The 20,881-nt window shown below is 47.5% G+C and overlaps 1 protein-coding gene across 18 annotated transcripts in view; it reads right to left on the reverse strand.

Moving 5' to 3' along the window:
• ATXN7L1 (ataxin 7 like 1) overlaps nucleotides 1-20,881 on the reverse strand; it is a 264,853-nt gene that overhangs the window by 51,095 nt on the left and 192,877 nt on the right. For 14 of the 18 annotated variants that reach the window (XM_059885641.1, NM_001166367.1, XM_015468917.3 and 11 more), the window contains 1 exon segment: nucleotides 6,095-6,317. In XM_059885641.1, coding sequence (XP_059741624.1) covers nucleotides 6,095-6,317 — 223 coding nt within the window. 18 annotated transcript variants of the gene reach the window in all.

Here is a 20,881-nt window from a genome sequence, read left to right on the forward strand (position 1 = left end):
TGAACTAGAGGAGAGGGGCTCTGAGAGCCTGGGTGCTGGGCAAATCCTGAGTGCTGCGGGCAGAGGGGACAAAGCTGATAGCTCAGGGATGCCCCGTGTTCTCCTCTCTTCTAATGCAGTTACTTTTTAACCTCTCCAGGCACAGAAGGGAGAAAACAACAAGCCCATGGACCATTTAACCTTATGTGACTCATTGGAAAAGACTCTGATGCTGGGAGGGATTGGGGGCAGGAGGAGAAGGGGGATGACAGAGGATGAGATGGCTGGATGGCATCACTGACTCGATGGACCTGAGTCTGAGTGAACTCCGGGAGTTGCTGATGGACAGGGAGGCCTGGCATGCTGCGATTCATGGGGTCACAAAGAGTCGGATACGACTGAGCGACTGAACCGAACTGAACTGAACTGAGATGGCAGGAGGTGGGCCTGAACTTAGGAGTGGTGTTGTATGGCCAGACAAGTGAATTTGAGCTACTTGGAAAAGGGCATCCCTAACCTGCTATTAACCTCATCTAAAAGCCACGGCCCCCACCTGCAGGCACAGCTTATGTTTTGGCCTTTGGATGCAGAGCTCCTGGAAGCAGGGAACACAGCTCAGGCAGGGGGATTCTCTGCATGACCAAACTGGGTCCTCCGGCTCTGCTCCCACGGCACCCCCAGGAGCAGCAGGTGAATATGAGAAAGCAGGAGGGCTCCTTCCATCTGGGAATTTAGCAACTCCTGTCAGGAAGCATAATATTAAAGAGATCTGAGGAGTCACCGTCAGTTCAGTTCAGTTCAGGCGCTCAGTCGTGTCCGACTCTTTGCGACCCCATGAATTGCAGCACGCCAGGCCTCCCTGTCCATCACCAACTCCCGGAGTCACCTTCATACACCTGTAAATCAGAGAACCAGAGGGACCCACCCAGGGTTACCTGGCCCAGGTGTCCAGGTCTGTGCTATCTGATAGAGCACTTAAGATGAACTAGAGGGGAGGGGCTTAAGATGTGGCTGAGGATCTGATGTTAACTTTTATTTAACTTTAATTCACAACTTAAAAATAGGTACTTGATTCAGTTATTAGAAAATGTTTTAATTAATTATATGTTGGAACAACTTGGGTACGCAAATCTACTTTATAATCACTATTTATTAAAATGCAATCTAAATATGGATCAAGTATTTCCAATGAAATTTTAGTGTACAAATTGAGATATGCTCTAAGTGTAAAACACACAGGGTTTTTAAGATTTTGGGGAAAAAAATGAACTCTCTCACTGATTATTGATAATAATCACAGTATATTGATAATACTGTGGTTATATTAGGTTTAATAAAACATTGTTCAAAATTAATTTCACTTTTTTCTTATCACTTTTTTCAGCATGGATACTAGAAAATTTCAAATTACATGTGTGGTACACATTATACATGATTGGATAGTGCCAGTCTAGACAATTCTAGATAAAGGGTTAACTGTCTCCAGGAATGGAAATCTTATGATCCTTTCCAATGGTCAGATCCATTTCATTCAGTTCAACAAATATTTACTGACAAGGGTACTGTGTTTGCTGAGTGTGGGAAGCTGCTGTGTAAAAGGCCCTGCAATTACCACGGAGCAGAAGGAATACAGAGGTCTCATCTACAACATCACAGAGGCATGGATAAGGCAAAAATGAAGTGCAGCGGGGACTAAAAGGAGATCCCAGTATATCAAGTGGCTGGTAACAAGAGAAAGAATGAGAGAGAAAGGCTTTGAGAAGAAGGTGGTCCCTGGGGTAGGCAGTAAAGAGCAGTGAAGCTTGAGCCAGGAGAGAAGGGAAGCCTGCCCACCCCCCACCGCCCAGACCCCATTCTCGTGGGCCCTGCCCTTGGCCCCTGCTCCTCTCAAGCCCCATATCTGCTAGGGAAATCCCATCTGTATCACTGCTTCAATGCCCACATCTACGCTGACAACTCTCAAATCCCCATTCCCAGCCCAGGCGTTTTTCCCGATCTCTGGTTCCAGACAATACCCAGCAGACATCTCCACGCAGATGTTTCTCAGATACTTCAAACTCCACTGACTCCCTAGCTGAATTCCTCCTTTCCTCCCCACCCTAGACTCTGGTCCTTTCTGTCCTTCTCTTGAGGAAGTGGCAGGACCAGTCACTCAGCTATTCAAGCCAGGAACATTACCCTACACTCTTGCTTTGTACTACAAGCCCTAACACAGCCAGCCCCAAAGTCCTGTGGAGCTTCCCTTGGTATCTCCCATCTGGTCCCATCCGCACACATCCACTACTGCTGTCCGGGTCCAGGCTGTCATCATGCCCCACCCGGGTCATACAAATGCATTTTCACTGTTGTGGCTGCTTCCCGAGTGGCCCCTCAAGCCACCTTCATACTGCTGCCACGGGGATCTTACAACACCTTAAAACCACTCCTCTCACAGCTCCATGCAGCTTTCAGGGTGAAGTCCAAATTCCCGAATAGCTCATACAGAGGAATTTTATAATCTGGCCCTCATTCATCTATTCAGTTTCATCACCTGGCTCTCCTGACAAGAAAGTACTTCTGTATGTTCTGTTTCCTTTGCCTAGGACACCATCCCCATTTTCTTAAAAAAAAAAAAAAAAAAGGATTAAAAAAAATTGTGGTTAAAAATATATTATTAGATTTATATATGTATGTGTGTGTACATATATATATACACATACGTATCTATATCAATGTAAAATTTATCATTCTAGTCCAGTTTTCTTTGTCTAGTGTAATTCCTATTTATTCTTCAAATTCAGCTCAAGTGTGACCTCTTCTGGAAAACCTTTTCTGAGTCCTCGGCCTGGGTTAGGCGCCCTTCTTCTGTGCCACCAAAGGCTTAGCTCCTGTCACACTGTGCTCTGTGTTGGCGCATGTTTCCTTTTACAGGCTTCCTAAGACAGTGCGTCTTATTTAATTTCATGCCACCAAAGCACAGTGTACAGCTGTGCAGGTTGTGCACTGCACTAGATGTCAGGCTGAGGAAGTGAGTTAGGGATGATGGTCATTAGCCAATTGTGCTCTCTGGTCCGGGGCTGCATCCAGGCTTCTTTTTAGCCTGCACAAAGGTGCCACAGGTGACAAGCCCTGTACACCCTTACGGACTGTTACAGAGCCGGGACAAAGTGTCACAGTAGGTGCTCCCTAAATGTTAAACTGAATAAAGACGGATGGATGTTTTAGGTAAAGGGACCAAGGGAAGACATGGTGGGGAAGCTAGAGTGAGGGGACGGTATCGAATGATCACGACTCGATTAAGGGGTTTGCAGCCAGTTTGTAGAGGGTGTTTATAGATAAAGCTCCTTCTAGATGTAGGTGTTTGGCTTTTAAAGGGGGACTCAGCCCTGCCTCTGCTTTCTCCCCACTTCAGGTACCCACTGGAACGGGATCTACGGTATATGATGGGCTGAGATTCCAACTCAAACTCAGTAGACAATTAAGAAACTTGGAGAAGTTTTGAGGACTGTGAATTAAAAATGACAAAATATTCAGGCCTGAAAATAACACTTAGAGAAGTTAAGTGACTTGTTCAGGGTCATACAGAATGTTAGTGGCCAAGCTGGGACTTAAACTGACTTTTCTTGTCTGTTGGCCAGTGCTTCTTCCACACAGCCCTCTAGGGAAGCCTTCCTGAACTGAGGTAGGCCCTGGAAGCCACCAAATCAACTATTCCCAGCCCTCCGATACACCTCGCTGGTGTTGGCGGGCAGGGGACGGACTGACCAGAGATGAGAGAGAGGCTGCTGCAATCAACGCTCAGCCTCACTGGTCCTGCATCCCTTGATCTGTCTAGAATATCCACCTACTTGCAGTCAGGTAGATCACCCAGGACCTTTCTGCTCTTCACACAAGGTCAGTGCTGTAGTTTTTGGAGTCCTTTTCTCAGAATGGCTATTTCTCTCCTTGCAATCCTTTTGATTGCCGTTCTTTGGACCCTGTCTAGTATTTTCAGATTCTCTCAAAACCACCTTCTGTCTCTAGCTGAAGGGGCCTTGCCCAGAGCAGGGCTTAGGAAGTGCAGGCTAGCTGGTGTGACCCAAACATGGTGGCTGATCTAACCCCAGCGGTCCCCCTGAAGCCTTGTTTCCTAGGAGAATTCTTGGTGCTGTGTCTTGCCCTTCGGGACCATGTTTATCATTTATAGCATTCACACTGTGATCTGTGACCCCTGAGTCTCCTCCCAACTCACTCCCCATGAGCCTTGTCCCAGTTTCCCTCATTTGGTTGCTCTAGAGCTCATTTCTAGACTCTGAATCAAAGGTTATCTTTTTCCATTTTGAACTTCAGTCTGAGTTTGAAGAACCACTTCTCTACTTTTACCAGGAGATTTTGCTTCTAAATCTGGTTGAGGAGTTATAGGAATTCTGTCCTTTGGCACATGTGACAATAGTGATAATGATAACATGATCATCAAATATTTACTGATGCGCTCTGCTCCAGACATCACACTTGCTGCTTTTAAAAAACTTAGACTACTACATCCTCATGAAAGTGAAAGTCACTTAATCATGTCCGACTCTTTGCGACCCCATGGACTATACAGTCCATGGAATTCTCCAGGCAAGAATACTGGAGTGGGTAGCCTTTCCTTTCTCCACTCTCCAGGGGATCTTCCCACTCCAGGGATCGAGCCCAGGTCTCTTGCATTGCAGGTGGATTCTTTACCAGCTGAGCTACAAGGGAAGCCATACTCACGGGGATAGACAAAATCCCGTGGGGCAGAGATATTGTTAACCGCATTCTTCATTTACACATGAGGAAAACAGGCACACCAAGATCGAGTCACTTGCCCAAGGTCACCAGCTGAGATCTGTATAGAGGCAGTGATTCAGGAAGCACTTACATCAGGACACAAGATGATGCCTTGGCAAACAACCTTTCAGGTGCTCTCCGAGGTCACCAAAAGAGGAACACTCACGCGACCAGCAGGCAGGCCCAGAGGCCACCAGTATCACTCATAGGCTAGGTCTTCCCTAACCAGTTACAGTCATGTCCTACAGTATGGAGATCCTAACACTTGGAAGACAGCAAAGCCTGGCCATGAACCCCGGCTGCATGACAGGTGATCCCCTTCTTGACAGCCACGTCTGAACCCTTCCTCTCTGTCCTGAGAGGCTCCTCAGTTGATCTGGCACAATTAGCTCTTTACAAAGTCATCATAATTTCCCACGTGCAGTGACAAACCAATTGATGATGACTTTCATCCATAGCTTTCCCAGCTATGAACGTAAGTGTAATTAACTAGCATGAATTAACAGAAGACTTCTTCCTCTTTAAGTATATAGATGAACAATCTCCATACTTATCCCTCATCTGCCTTCACAGGGCCAGCAAGATAAGGCTGGAGGCTCTGTACTAAGCCGGTCCATAAGGGCTCTTGGCATTTGAAGATACTCATCTTCTGCTTCCTGTCCTCATTTTCTGTTTGGTTTCCTATCTGTCCATTCCATAGGTAACCTTTACTGACTTTCCGTAAAGATGGAGGTAAAAAAAAGTCAATTAAAAGCCTCTGATTTTTCAGTCATCTCAGCCAGCCCTCTCTCACCCCATCAAAGTGGTGATGTTCTCTTTGGATTTCCTCTCTTCCTCCTGTGGTCAGCTCCCAATTACCTGCCTCTGTTGGCAGTTACTTCACTGAACAGAGACCAGGCTGCTTGTGATGGGGGCTCTGTGGGGGGCCTGCCTCCCAGGGCCCTGGGCAGGGCCATGGCCTCACTCCCCTCTGGGCGGACTGGCTGTGGTTTTGATTATTTATACCAACACTTCTCTTCACTGGGACAGAAAATTGAGAGGTGACCATATAATTGAGGAGTATTTCTCCGTTTACTCTCTTCTTAGACACAACTTGCCTCAGCTCTCAGGAGTGGAAAAAACCCCCCTGTCAGGCAGACGGTCCTTTAAAGTTCCCGGTTCTCTCCAGTGTTTAGGTTTCTTATCCCATCACGATGGTTTTCTGTCCCTTCTCTCCCCACTTCCCCAGATTCCTGGACACAATGCCCAGGAATAAAGACAATGGGTAAGCACTGCTTCCTGTGGTTACAGGGACAAGCAGCGAGAACAGTCAGCCAGCCGCCAGCACCCACCCGACACTCACCATGGTTTGTCCCTTGATCCCTTCGCTGAAAAGATTGTGTGCTGTTTGCTGCTGGAGGTAAGTAGATTGTCTTTGGGCGTTTTGAATGGCTTTGAGGAGCTGCTGGCAGAGTTATGGCCGCTGAGACAGGTTTTCGTTTTCACCTGTACTAGGGATGTCCTGGAATTGGAGGGTGGAGACGCCGGAGATGGAGAAGGTCTACACATTGAACCGTGTCTTCTCTCTACAGGGGGAGAAAGAATAGAACTCAGCACGTCATCTGTAGCAAGTGAGTCACATGCATGCTAGTATACACAACAGGCAGAGAGCAGAGTGCTGATCTTGCAGTGCTGGCCCCTGGAGCCTCTGTTCTGACTACAGTTTGCTTGACATCCTGTCCCGCCAACTAGCAGTGATTACCTTCTGAATCTCTGTATCAAATGGCACACTGCACTCGCGCCAGAGTTCTCACCGGAGGCGTTTACCAGGCAATCCTCCAAAATCATTGCCACACACGGGAACAGAGAGGGGACGCCAGGTGTTACCTGGGCGCAGTGAGAGAACCACACAACCACACATCCTCAGACAGCCACTCAGAGGCCACAGGGTCCCTGAGGGCAGTGAGGAGGGTACGACTTTTAAGAAAGCCGACAGAAATTTCTCAAACCTGACCCCCTAGCGCATGTTAAGTCACTTCAGTCATGTCCAACTTTTTGCAACCCCGTGGACTGTAGCCCGCCTGATTCCCCTGTCCATGGGATTCTCCAGGCAAGAATACTGGAGTGGGCTGCCATTCCCTTCTCCAGGGGATCTTCCCAACCCAGGGATCGAACCTGCATCTCTCATGTCTCCTGCATTGGCAGGCAGGTTCTTTACCACTAGTGCCACTTGGGAAGACCCCTAGTGGGAGCACTGAAATCACAAGGACCTGCAGGGCTGAATGAAAGCGTCCTCTAGATCTGGGAGGTGGCCAAGCTTCTGTCCACATGTCCCTGTGGCCTTTCCAGGACTCACTGAGGCCCAGGGCCACAGGTGCCATGTGAGGACTTGCAGGAAGACATAACAATGGAGGCAGAATCCACAGGAGCAGGGCCTGGACTTGAGCAGCCAGGTCCAGCTTCTTGGGGTTCCAGGGACACCAGACCCGCCCCACCCGTCCACCCTCGGTCATCTGTGGTCTCAACTCGATGGGTGGGATGAGGATGCCGACCAGGAGAGCAGGTGCCCGAGGCAGAGCTCTAGTGCATGCCCACTACCGTGGTTCCCATCTGTGACAGGGTAACAGATTTGATAAATGTTAAAGACCCCTTCCCAAGAAAAATGCCTCCAAGTCCTGTACACAATTACAGGAAGGAATCCTGAACCCCGCCAAAAGACAAATGCTCTGAAATCCTAAGCCCCTTCTGGCTCCCTCTTACCTACTACAGAGCCCCACAAATATAACACTTATTGCCTAATTACTATGTGTAAGTGAAATAAATGAAATTATAACAGATACCCTAATGCGAAAGACCAGATATCAAAAGCTGGACATCTGGGTTGAATGTGATAACGAACAAGATGAGGGCGAAGCTGGCAGATCCCACTGTCCCTCCGTCTCCAACCTGAGTGTCAGGCTTTTCTCCTTAGGGAGATATTTCTGGCTGCTGTTCCAGGTACTCTGACCAGCATAACAAGTCTTTGGGGTTTCTCTGTGCTCCCGCTGCCAAGTTGTCTCCAAGCAGACTGGCTCTAGTCCTCTGAGGAAGTGGGAACTGGGAGGGGAAAGTGGGTTTTTGAGGATCATCTGATTGTTGGGTGTTTTTTCGCCTGACTAGGGTTCACAGGTTGCCTGCACTGAGTAACTTTACTGGGGAGTCTTTCTTCACAGAATCAAGAAGAGGCTTTGCATACATGTGCAGTTCCAGAGGCATCACATTGAAGGATTTGGAAACCAAGAGTTCTAGGACCTCTGTTTCGATGTACAAGAGAGGACCCTGGGCTGAAAGCCAGAGGATTCAGGCTCCAACTCCAACCGCATCACATTATTAGGCTTATGACCTGGAGTTCACCACTTAAACTTGCTCAGTTTCCATGCCTGTATCTGTAAATGAAGTGGGTCCCTAGATGGCCTTGAAGGCCTCTTTCCACTCTATTATCATGAATACAAGGCACTCTTACGCCTGTTCCTTCTCTTCCCATCTCTCATGACTCCTGAATGTTACAGCAATAATTACAGCTAAAGTATTGAAATATCTTACTCAGGTGGGATCTTCCTTGGAGGAATTCATCTTTCATAAAATTGTACTGGCCTTTACAACCCCTCTAAGACAGGCAGGAAGCAGCCAGCCATCTCCACCCTCCTCATGGCTGACTGGCCAAAGAAGACCCAGAGAGCATGAGGTGACTAGCCAAGGTCAGGGCCAATGGCTGTGAGAGGAACGGGGCCTCTATGCTGTGGGCAGGGACTGAGCTGCTTCTCAGGAAGGCAGGAAATGGGGTGTACTGTGACCAAGATGCGAAGCCAAGAAATTAGGAAGTGCAGGACTTAGAATCACTGAAGGTTAGAACTGAGTCTTAAAAAGTCAGCTCATTTGATCTGCTTGTTGACAGACGAGGTTATCAGTGAGAGAGGTTACCAGTTACCAGTCTGCAGGGTTGAGACCAGAACCAAGCCTTCTCACTTCAAATTCATAGCTGTTTCTGCCCCTCAGAAATGTCTTGCTTAGCAATTTTTTCTATTGGCAGAAGCTTCCAAAACTAAAATAAGACTTGATTTTTACCACTACTGCTTTGAATTTTTCTGCAGACTTTATTCACTCATTTGCTCTCATGTTCTCAAAGCTGGCAGAAGGGGTGGGGGGAAAGGATGTGCAGAAATATTCCTCTGTTCTTGGTGGGGGAGAGAAACTTTCAAAATGAAGAGAATTTTTATTCTGTTAAACTAAGAGCTGAAAATAATACAAGTGAGCAAGATAAATCAGAAGGACGAGTGACCTTAAGGACAAATGAATGGGCCAGATCAGTGATTACAAAATCACCCCCAGAGAATGACACTTAGTGACCCTGCCAAAACATTCTGCTACTTAACTCACAGAAAAAATTAAATCAATGGATAAGCCTTTTTCTTCTCTCTCTTGGAGAAGAAAAAGGCTTACACACACACACACACACACACACACATAGGGTTTCCAGGTGGCTTAGTGGGTAAAGAACCCATTTGCAATTCAGGAGACACAGGAGATGTGGATTTGATCCCTGGGTTGGAAAGATCCCCTGAAGGAGGGCATAACAAACTACTCTAGTGTTCTTGCCTGGAGAATCTCATGGACAGAGGAGCCTGGTGGGTTATAGTGCATAGGGTCACAAAGAGTCAGACACAACTGAAGCCACCGAGCACACATGCGTGTGTGTGTGTGTGTGTGTGTGTGTGTGTGTGTGTGTGTGTGCATGCTCAGTCCATGTAAATATTCCCTTCTCCAGGGGTTCTTTCTGATCCAGGGATTGAACCCAGGGTCTCTCACATTGCAGGCAGATTCTTTACTATCTGAGCCACGAGAGAAGCCATATAATTTTTTCTTGAATGACCAATTGAAAGAACAAATTGTATACAAGAGAATACTCATCAAATTTGGAAGATGGCCCTTCACGCTCCTATTTTAACTGGGAGATTTCTGTATCATAAAAAGAGATTGAAGCAGTATTTTACTATTTGCAAAACTATTCCGTGTTGATCAGACTAAATCTGTCACATCTTCATGGTATTCCACAAACAGACCTGTACTTCTGTCCCCTCAGCTTTGAGAAGGAGCTTACCAGCCACGGTGCAGGTGACAAAGCCCGTGTAAGTGGGGAACAGTGTCAAAGTGATTGGAGCTTCACTTAGGAGATAAGCATCACACTTCATTTGGGTAAACTTTTGAAAATGGGTAGTACTGATGTTTGGGTAGGGCAGAGTAGATTTTTCATAAAGACGTAATACCTATCCAATCTGTTTCTCTAGTCTGTGACGACCTTGTCGGAGAAGTGGGTGGGCTGCTGATGGGAAAGACAGTCTTAGTTTCTTGTAGAAAGATGTCAGGCAGGTGGAATGTCTCTGGCTAAAGTGTTCCACATTTACATCACAATCATTCTGATACCAAGAACTCACCTACTTTGGGTTTACTCATCCCCACCCCCCACCCATTTTGGTCAAGGGATTGCCTCAGGTGGATCCCTATAATTATTCTAATTACATTTGCTTTGCCCAGATGCGTTTAAAGAACATTGCATTTCTTACCCACTATTAAAATATTCTATAGATAAATCTCAGAGAAAAAATCCTTTTCCTCCAAATTTTCTCATTCTTTGTTAATATATATAGATGCGTTAACAAAACTGTAATCAATCGATACCTTGGATTATTCTTTTTCAACTTACATTATTCTACTCATATTTTTCTAATTCCCATATATAGGTCATTTTAAATGGTTAGGTAATATTTAATTAGGGCTTACCTGGTGGCTCAGACAATAAAGAAACTTCCAGAAATGCAGGAGACCTGGGTTTGATCCCTGGGTCAGGAAGATCCCCTGGAGAAGAGAATGGCTACCCAATCCAGTATTCTTGCCTGGAGAACATTTAATCACTGACATGTTGTAGACTACTTAGTTCTTCTCTAACTACTTACTGTCTGACTTTTTTCTTTCTTTCTTCTTCTTTTTACAATTTAGTTAAAAAGTCATTCAGGATTATTTCTTTGAGGTGTAGTTCCCAAAGTGAAAAAGTCTATAGTTCTTAAAACACATTTCTTTCTAGACTGTGGAACAGAAAGACCAAACCAATCTATTGTGCTGAGGCTGACTGTGAGTACCAGTTACCTTCCGAAGTGAAAACAGGAAATCACTGTCAAGACACTCATGCAGAATTAAGTGTCCACCACATCGATAACAATCTCAATGACTGATGTTGGATCAACAACCTCTGCTCTCACCCTTTTTGTCCTTTGACCAAAAATAATAATAACTTACTAAGATTTTCCATGTGCCAATGGAAAGATTTCTATGAAAGAAGAACTCTATGAAACACTTGGATTATCTTATAGTATTTAGTTCTTACAACAGTCTGAGAGATGCACAATTATTATATCCGTTCTATAGTGAGGTCAGAGAGACAAGCTGGCTGAGTTCATGGAGCTAGGAAACATTATACCTGGGGATGTCTTCAGAGTCTGGGCTCTATCACCTTGAGTCCTGGAAGATGCTGCAGTGGGCAGGGAGCACCTGGAAGGCTGCTGGACACACCTCTCCTCCCCAGTGAATATGGGCATTTCAGCAGGGCACCTGACTGCCCCAGGGAGAGAGGGGGAAAACACCTAATTGGCAGCTATTAAGGTATCAGCCAGCCACAGCGTGAGACCTCAACCTCCAAGAGTTGGGGACCCCTGGACCAAAGCAATAAAAAACCAAATCCTTTTAGTGTTTTGTATTTCCATCACAGGAAATTCGGAGCCCTGCCTCTGTCACCAAGACCACCTGCCTCACTGTGTATGGTTAGGTGCCACCATCCAGGGTGCCATCCCAGAGGCCAGATGAGCAGGGGGCTGGCAGACGCTATGTGGGGAATCCTGGTGTCTCCACAATTCTCTGCCTGTACTCTCCACTGGGAAAAGTCTACCAGGTTCTCAGGCAATTCTACCTCAGTAAAAATTCTAAACCCTCCCCTCCCCTTAGGCTTATTCACTGAGATATTTTTATACTCAGAGCATCAATGTCCTGCATTTAAAACCTTAGCACAGATGCCTCATGAATGGCCAAGCCAGCTGCCAACACCCAATGTGGTTCCCTGTATCGGTTTTAGAAAGAACTCATTGGGAACTTTCCAATATGGTGTTTAAGGGATCAATTCCACCCCACCCCCTCAACAGAGTGTGCACACACACCACAGTCATTTGTGGCCCTATACGCCTGTGTAAGCTCCCTTGGGTTGAGGCCAGCTCCTGGCTTGCTCCTTGGACAGTGCTGAGTACCTCTTGGCCCCCATGTCTGAGAGCAAGTGTTTGGCAAATCATTAGCTGGGTTCTATTTTATCAAGGGATTCTATCTGCTTTAGTAGTTGGAGTCAGGATGCTTTCCATAAAGGACACGTCTAAACTTCCAAAAGTAAACTGAAGCTGGACTGTGAGGGGCAGAGCCCAGACTTCAGCCTGGGGAATCATGCAGGAACCACCTAGCTGTATCCTGTGGCCACTCGGTGAGGCGGTGGGGCAGGTATTCCCCCAGTTTACAGCTGTGGACACTGAGGCAGGCTGCATTTGGGAAACCCGTCGAATTCTATGTTGGAAGTCTATGAAGACCCGGAAGTGGAGAGCAGGGTGTTAGCATGTGAGCTTGTGGTCTCATTTGCCACAGTTGTGGCAGGGCATTAAATACAGTCTGCTGGGGTGGTTAGAAGGGGGATATTGAATCAGCCTTCCTCAGCGGGGAGGAAATGAAGACACAGGAAAGTCAAGTGACGAGGCAGGCAGAGAGCAGCAGACAGAACCATGCCAAGCAGCTGTGCCGGGAGTGCTTGTGAGCTGCCTGGACCCCCGTCCATTCTCAGGTTGGGGGAGGGGAGGCAGGGGCGGGCTTTTTAAAAAGCTGTCAGGGCCTGAGTGGCTGCGAGGTGTTCCTTCAGGCGGGGGTGCCCGTCACCAGTTAGCTTAGACTAGATCTTCTTTACCTCTCTTCACCTGCTACCCAGCCAGGCAATGCGCATCACTTGGGGCACTCTGACAAAAGGCATTGTGTGGGCCAGTGCCTACACTGCTCATGTCAGCCCAACTCTCAAATCCCCCCAAAGGGCTGCGTTTGTTTCTCGGCCATCTGGTTCCCCTGTGCCCATTCATTCACTTAGGAAGAGGAGCAGCATTTCTGGGTGCCTACTATGTGTCAGGCTGCTTTTACACCCACCAGTTCACGTATAATCTACCCAACAACCCCTCAAAGTGGATACTGTTAGCCTCCTCATTACAGTTGGGAAATTAAAGCTTAATGAGATTATGAAACAAGACCAAGGTCACATTGACCTTGGCAGTTGGAAGGAGAGCCCAGGCCTGCCTAGCCCCAGAACCAATGCCTTTTGTATCTCTGGGATGCCCTCTTTTCTCCGCACTTAAGCGATCCAACCTCTCGGAAGATTCTTGACAAAGCAGCTCCCATTTTCAGAGCTGGCCTGGCATACAACACTGAAGTCAGAAATAACTTGGGATGCTATTTACTCCTCCCTCTCAGTAGCGTCCCCCTTTCGCCTCTCTTCTCTTACTTATGTATCCTCAGGTGTGCATTTCTGGCATCAAGCACTGCTGGGTAGGATTTGGGGAGTCCCAGGGACTTTCCAGGGCCCTGAAGTATTTCCATCAGCCACCAAGGATGCGCTCACTAGACACTTAGCCAAGCTGAAAAAGAAACCCTCCCCCCCACCACCCCCAGCAATGTAGACCAGTGGGAAACAAACACATGTACACACCGCTGGGGGTACTTTCAAGGGACGACAGTTCTCTCAAGAGCAACCTCGTGTTGACGACAGCAGTTAAAAAGCATTCACAGACAGCATTTGATCTGTTAACCTGGTAATTTTAGTCTGGAAAATAGACCTCAAGGAAATATCCTCCCCCAAGAAAAGTTCAAAGACAGTCTTAGCAGCACTATTTAGAATAGTAAAAAAAAAAAAAAAAAATACCACAATCAACTGGATCTATGATAAAATAACTGAAAATGACAGGTATGATGGTTATCTCAACCTAAGGAAATGTGTGTGTGAGACAGTACTACCCAAATTCACAAGAAAATAAAAAATATCACCAATATCTATAAACACTAAACATTACTTTATAAAAACATGAAATATTATATATATATATAAACAGATGAAAAGTGAAAGTGAAAGTCTCTCAGTTGAGTTCGACTCTTTGAGACCCCATGGGCCATACAGTCCATGGAATTCTCCAGACCAGAATACTGGAGTGGGTAGCCTTTCCTTTCTCCAGGGGATCTTCCCAACCTAGGGATCAAACTCAGGTCTCCCGCATTGCAGGTGGATTCATTACCAGCTGAGCCACCAGTGAAGCCCAAGAATACTGGAGTGGGTAGCCTATCCCTTCTCCAGCGAATCTTCCTGACCCAGGAATAGAACCGGGGTCTCCTGCATTGCAGGCGGGTTCTTTACCAGTTGAACTACCAGGGAAGCAGTGCAATATGAACAGATATGTATCCATATATCTGTTACTATATATATGGATACATAACATAGATAGATGAGGAAAAAAGGGAAGATATAGGATGGCTCTGGTTTTGTTAAGGTTGTTTTTAAATCCACACAAGAAAAAAGAAAAATACACAGCAACAAACACTAATACATTCTTAACCAGAGAGGCCAAAAGGGGAGAAAACAGGTGCAAATTCAACAGGAGGAAAGACCGAAAAGCATATGTTAAAGTCACACCTCATTTGTTCACTCATTCATTCACTCGTTTTTTTTTTTTCTAGCATCTCTTTCACACTGAAACACAACAGTAGTGATAAGAGAGACACTGCCATGGCCCAAGGGGTCCCTCAGGAAGAGGAGACGATCTCCAGATCCAGGTTGACCACCACCTGGTCATCCGGAGAGTACAGAACAGGGTTCCCATGGGAGGTGGGCTGAAGAACTTGAGGCCAGTGTATAGCCAGTCTGCCCCTGGGGACAGAGCTGTCATCCTCACCTTTTACTGACCCAGCTGCTCCCATGCGTCCAGAGCCAATACAGTAGTGGAGCGGTTGACAAGAAGTCCCACCGGTATGGTATCAACTCCTCCATCAGGGTGATCTCTGCCCCAACCACCAACATACCCACTGCGCAAGTCACATGAGTGTAACAATGCCACCACAGCCCAGGTGACAACTAGTGGCTTCCAGCTTTGTGATAAGCTGTTGGATTCTCCCTGAAGATGGCACAACTGACATCATCCCTGCCCCAGGGGCACCAAGGAGATAGGAGCGGCAGGCAGCCGGACACTGGGCAAAGCTGGGGTATCTCTGGTGGGAAGACACAAGGACAGGGGGATTCCCAATGTCTAAAATTACTCAAAAGCTGGGCTGAATCTTCCCAAGACTGTCTTGAGGCAATGTCAGTGGCCTTACCCAGGTGCCTTGGCTAAGCACACTGAAAGCCCTGGCCCTGATCTCAGGCATGCGTGGTCCACGCCTCAAGTAGGGCTGGAGGATCCCAAGGTGAGAGGCTGGGAAAGCGCCTAGGCCACTATCCACCTGAGACCGCTCAGTGCCACCCAGACCTCCTCTTCTTGGGAGAGCAAGGCCAGGGCCCCCAAACCTGTATTTTCAAAAAGATTCCAAGGTGATTCTCTTGTTCTGCACCAGCTTCGGGAGTCATTGGAAATGTGGACCAAACACTGCTGTCTTTGGAATCAGAAAGATCTGGGCTCAAATCCCAGCTCTGTCACTCATTAGCTGTGACTCGGGCAAAGAACTTAACCCCCTGAGCCCCAGTCTCCCTACCTATACAATGGGGACAATAATGCCCACGTCATACGGTTACAGGGGGCAGGTGCCCCTGTAGCACCGTGAGGGCCCCACCGCAGCACACGCCCCATGCTGTAATTGCTGGTCTACTGGTACAGGAGTCCCGTCACTGGGCGCATCAAGGGCAGGTGTCCCGTGCCCTCTCTCGTCCCTGGCATTCAGCCCAGGGACTGGCCCCGATAGACACGCACTTCGTTTGCTGTTGAAGAAATGAGCCTGTAAGGATTGATAATACATGGAAGGTGGTTGCCCTGGTGACAACTCACAGTAGGCACTTCATACAAATCCTCTAATACCTGAAAATGTAGACTTAAAAAAAAAACCAGACAAGAAGTAGGTTTCCTAGGTGGGCAGCTCTCCACCTTCTCCTTGCCCCCTGAATTAAAACTATTCCGCTTATAAGAATGCTCTGGGATCACACTGTTTAAAAACACGGGCTGAGTAAGGAGAGGCCAGGGCGGCTTGATTCCTATCTGTACCGACCTTCAATTTCAGGAGTGCAGGCCACAGTCTTCTACAACAGAAGGTGCAAAGTCCCAACTCACTGCTAAGCTCACGGCGTCACTCAGAACCACTCACCCACGGGCTGTCGTGGTCCTGCAGCAGCCACTAATAACGGAACCATTTCTGTTCTCCTTGGAGTGGCAGTTGGCAGTGGCAAACAGGAAGTTGTCTTGAAGCAGGGTGTGGCTTTGCCCTGTCAATGTACGCGCACAGAGACACCACTTGTTTTTCCCCCCTCCAGCCCTTTTCTGTTTCCCTCTGCTCCTTTTTTTTTTTTTTTAAGGAGCAGAAGGTCTGAATTATTTCAGTGAAAATACTTTTTTTTTTTATATGATTTAAGATCAAACATCATCACCATACAAACAAAACCCAAGGGTAGAATAGAAAGGAGTCTAAAATACAACAAGGGTCTATTTCACTATCATTAGCCACTTGCTTGTGGCACTGAGTTAGTCCCTGGCTATGCATGAGGGGACGTGAGCCCTCCCTTGGTTTTCCTGGGCACACGGGAAACCAGACCCGCTAGAAACCAGGCCAGGTGTGTTGCCAATCATGCTCGGGCACCGACCAGTCCGCCAGGGAGCCAGCCACCAACATGGACTCAGGGCCTGCTGTGCACACACACTGGACTCAGGACCGTGCACGAATAGCAAAGAAGGAAAAACACAGGTTGCCAGTTTCCAGCAATTTTTAAAGTGCAGCGAAAGAGACCCGAAACATTTCTTAACACTGCTTGCATATAAAAATAAGTGGTGTTTTACCAATAAAAATCAGTGGCAAGTAGATAAATGCATCAAGTGTGGTTGGAGCTGCACATACATGCAGAGAAGTGGGGGTGATGGACTGCTAAGGTTCAGTGTCACTGCTTCCCGGGGCTAGGAGAGGCGTGCTAGAAAAGTTTCCACTCTATTCCTCTTCAGGCCTCGAGGCTGGCGCCTCCAGAAGGCCTGTCCAAAATAGACTGGTCCCCAACCCAGCCTCCTACTCCTGACCTCTTTCTCAGGCAGCTCATCACCCCACTCCATGCCTCAGCCCTGTCCCAGTGCCAGCCCACAGCCCAGGAGCACCGTCTAAGCTCAACCTCAGACTTGCTAAATGGATCGCAGGCTGACAGCATGCTCCGCCCGCTGTGACCTGGGCCCAGCCCCCGGCCATCCTGTGTAGCAAGTGTGCCCTGCGCTCACACTTACACATCCAGGGGAGACAGCCTCGCCATTTGGGTAAGGAGGCTGAGCCACTGACACGCTGGGCAGCACGACTGTGGGAGCCGTTTGCTGGCTCCTGGCTGAGGGCCCCGGCCAGTCAGAACGCACGACTTCCCCTTTAAGAGAGCACGCCCAGATGCGATTAGGGAAAGGCAGAAAGAAAAGCCCGGAATGGCCAGGGTTGTATCCTGAATTTGGCAGATGAACTTGGGTTTGCCTGAGCAGCACACACAGGAGGTGTGGTCGGAGGAGGCAGCGTCCTCAGAGGAGGATCGGAGCAGCCACCGGAGCAGCCACGGGTGGGAAGGGCCGGGTCCCTCCTGCAGCTCCATTGCACGATGGCCCCTGCAGGTTGCCTGGGCCCCTGGCCTGGCCTGGTCGCCGCGCCTGCAGGAACCTCAGGCCTTTCCGCTCTCCTTTCCCTCAGGGCCTGTCTGTCCTCACGGGCAGAGTCCACTGCAATATCCAGCACTATGTTTTGGAGAGACGTCATTATAAAGATCGAAAAATACTTCTGTATTTTTGTCCAGAAACAGTTTTGGACATTTTTACTGTGAATTCAAGTGGAGAGTTTTTATTCATTCTTTATATTTAGAAAGTTTATTCCTTGATCTTGGCAGGAGACAGTAGATTTGGGGGACAGGGGAAGGGGATGTCTAAAAAAGACAATGGATCCCCAAATGTCACGTGCTATATGATTCCACTGATACAAAATACCCAGCATAGGTAAATCCATAGAGACAGAAAGCAGATTAGTGATTGCCAGGGGCTGGGGAAGGAGAGAGCGAGGAGTGATTGCTTAAGGGGTACAGGGTCTCCTTTGGGGGTGGTAAAAACACTTTGAAGTCAGATAGAGGTGATGGATGCAGAACACTGAACAGACTGAGTGCCACTCAACCACAATTCAGGGCTTTAGGGTGATTAATTTTGTTATGTGAATTTTACCTCCATTAAAAAAGAAAAAGAGCAGTATAGTGTGTTTTAGGTATTTTTATCTTCTACTAGGATCTCTCCTGTGTTGCTTGCAACATTTCCTTGTAAAACTTGCCTATTAATCTTAAGTTAACCCTGGCACAAGAGTATACCCCTTTTAACAAGTAGTAAAAACAAACCTTTAAGACACAAAGGCTTTCCAAGACGCAGAGGTATGCCTCCACTGGAGAATTTCAGACTGTGGGAAGACAGCATCATCTCAGGCACGTAAGCTGGGCAGTGCTGACTTGGCCTTTGCAAGGCCACCTCAGGTTGGGACTGTCTCCAGCAGCTTGACCATATAACCAAAGCCAGAGAAAGAGAGTCTCCTAAGGAGAATTATTGTAGGAGAACATGATTTTGAGTCTCTAACTTTAGGCTTCCTTTTCTCCTCTTTCAGAGTTTCTTCCCAGAATATAGGAAAACCTGCTTCTGGCTGGAGAGGGCTGTGCTGCTTGAGGAGGCGGGACTGGCTTCTATAATCCATTTCTTTGGAATGGAGCCAGTGGGAATCAGGGAGTGTGGCCTGACCACCCACCTAACCTAGCCCCACTGGAGGGGGCTGGAGACAGGCTGCTCCCAAGAGTAACCCTGTGAGCCTTGTCCTCCAGACCCTAGGCCAGTGGGTCAAGGGCTCACAGGCACACTCCCCCCACTCAGGGGACTGTCAAGAGGAGGCCTGCTGGATGTTGCAATACCCAGAAGAAACGCAGATGAAAGGGTAGGCCCCATGGCCTGGGAGTCTGAGTCCTTCCAGAAACATCTGTGAGTAACTTTCCTACAGTCTGCTGAGAGCTCCAGGAAGACCTGGAGGACAGAGATGTCACAGCTTCCTTGGGGCTGCTCTCTCCCAGAACCCTCTGCTCCTTCTGGTGTACTTCCCCTGCCTCTTTCAGCCTGTTCTCTCTGCTCATTTCAGGTACCAGGTAATAAGTAGGTGGCCTAGCTTTTCAGGAAACAGATAAGATGGGGACTTCCCTGGTAGTTCAGTTGGTAAGACTCCAAACTCCCAAGGTAGGGAGCCTGGGTTTGATCCCTGGTAAGAGAACTAGACCCCACATGCCCCAGCTAAGAGTTCACACGCGCCAACTAAATATTCCACATGTCAAAACTAAAAGAACCTGCCTACTGCAAACAAGGTCGACGATCCCACGTGCGGCAACTAAGATCTGGCACAGCCAAATAAATGAACAAATATGCTTTTAAAAAAGAAAAAGATGGGGACTTCCCTGGCAATCCAGCAGTTAAGACTGTCCTTCCACTGCAGGCGGTGCAGGTTTAATCCCTGGTTGGGGAACTAAGATCCTGCATGCCAAGTGGGGGGGCCAAAAAAGATGAAACATATATACAACTCTGGCACCTGAGGAGCAGCAAGTTTAGAACCTTAATTCTAAACATACAAACAGGCAGGCTGGGCTTCCCTGCTGGTTCAGTGGGAAAGAATCTGCCTGCCAATGCAAGAGACACGGGTTTGATCCCTGATCTGGGAAGGTCCCACATGCTGAGAAGCGACTAAGCCCGTGTGCCACAACTATTGAGCCCATGCTCTAAAGCCCATATTCAGCAACGAGAGAAGCCACTGCAGCGGGAAGCCCATGCGCCACGACTAGCGAGTAGCCCTTGCTTGCTGCAACTAGAGAAAAGCCCTCCCAGCAACAAAGGCCTGGCACAGCCAAAAATAAAAAATAAAATGTTATATGTATATTACATATATATATATATATAAAAACAAGCAGGCTCAGCCAAATTTAAAAATGGGCAAGGGATCTGAACACACATTTTTCCAAAGAAGATAACACAGACGGTCAATAATGACATGAAAAGACGATCAACATCATTAGTCATCAGGGAAATTCAAATCAAAACCACAATGAGATACCACTTCACACATACTAGAACGACTATGTATATAAAAACAACAACCAAAAAACCCCCAAATGGAAAATAACAAGGCTTGGTGAGGATGTGGAGAAATTGGAACCTCTGGGCACCATCTGTGGGAATGTGAAATGGTACAGCCTCTATGGAAAACAGTGTGGTGGTTCCTCGAAAAGTTGAACATGGAATCACCATACGATTCAGGAATTCTTCTCCTAGAGTACAGACCCAGAAGAAATGAAACCAGGTACTCAAACAAATTCCTGTATATGAAGGCTCATCGCAGCACTATTAGCAAGAGCCGAATGGCTCAAGCAACCCAAATGTCCATCAATGGATGAATAAATAAATTGCGGTATATACATAATCAGTTCAGTTCAGTTGCTCAGTCGTGTCCGACTCTTTACGACCCCATGGACTGCAGCACACCAGGCTTCCCTGTCCATCACCAACTCCTGGAGCTTATTCAGACTCATGTCTATTGAGTCAGTGATGCCATCAAGCCATCTCATCCTCTGTCGTCCCCTTATCCTCCTGCCCTCAATCCTTCCCAGCATCAGAGTCTTTTCAAATGAGTCAGTTCTTCCCATCAGGTGGCCAAAGTATTGGAGTTTCAGCTTCAGCATCAGTCCTTCCAATGAACATTCAGGACTGATTTCCTTTAGGATGGACTGGTTGGATCTCCTTGGTGTCCAAGGGACTCTCAAGAGTCTTTTCCAACACCACAGTTC

The sequence above is a fragment of the Bos taurus genome, chromosome 4 (genome assembly GCF_002263795.3).
Source record: "Bos taurus isolate L1 Dominette 01449 registration number 42190680 breed Hereford chromosome 4, ARS-UCD2.0, whole genome shotgun sequence".
NCBI lineage: Eukaryota > Metazoa > Chordata > Mammalia > Artiodactyla > Bovidae > Bos > Bos taurus.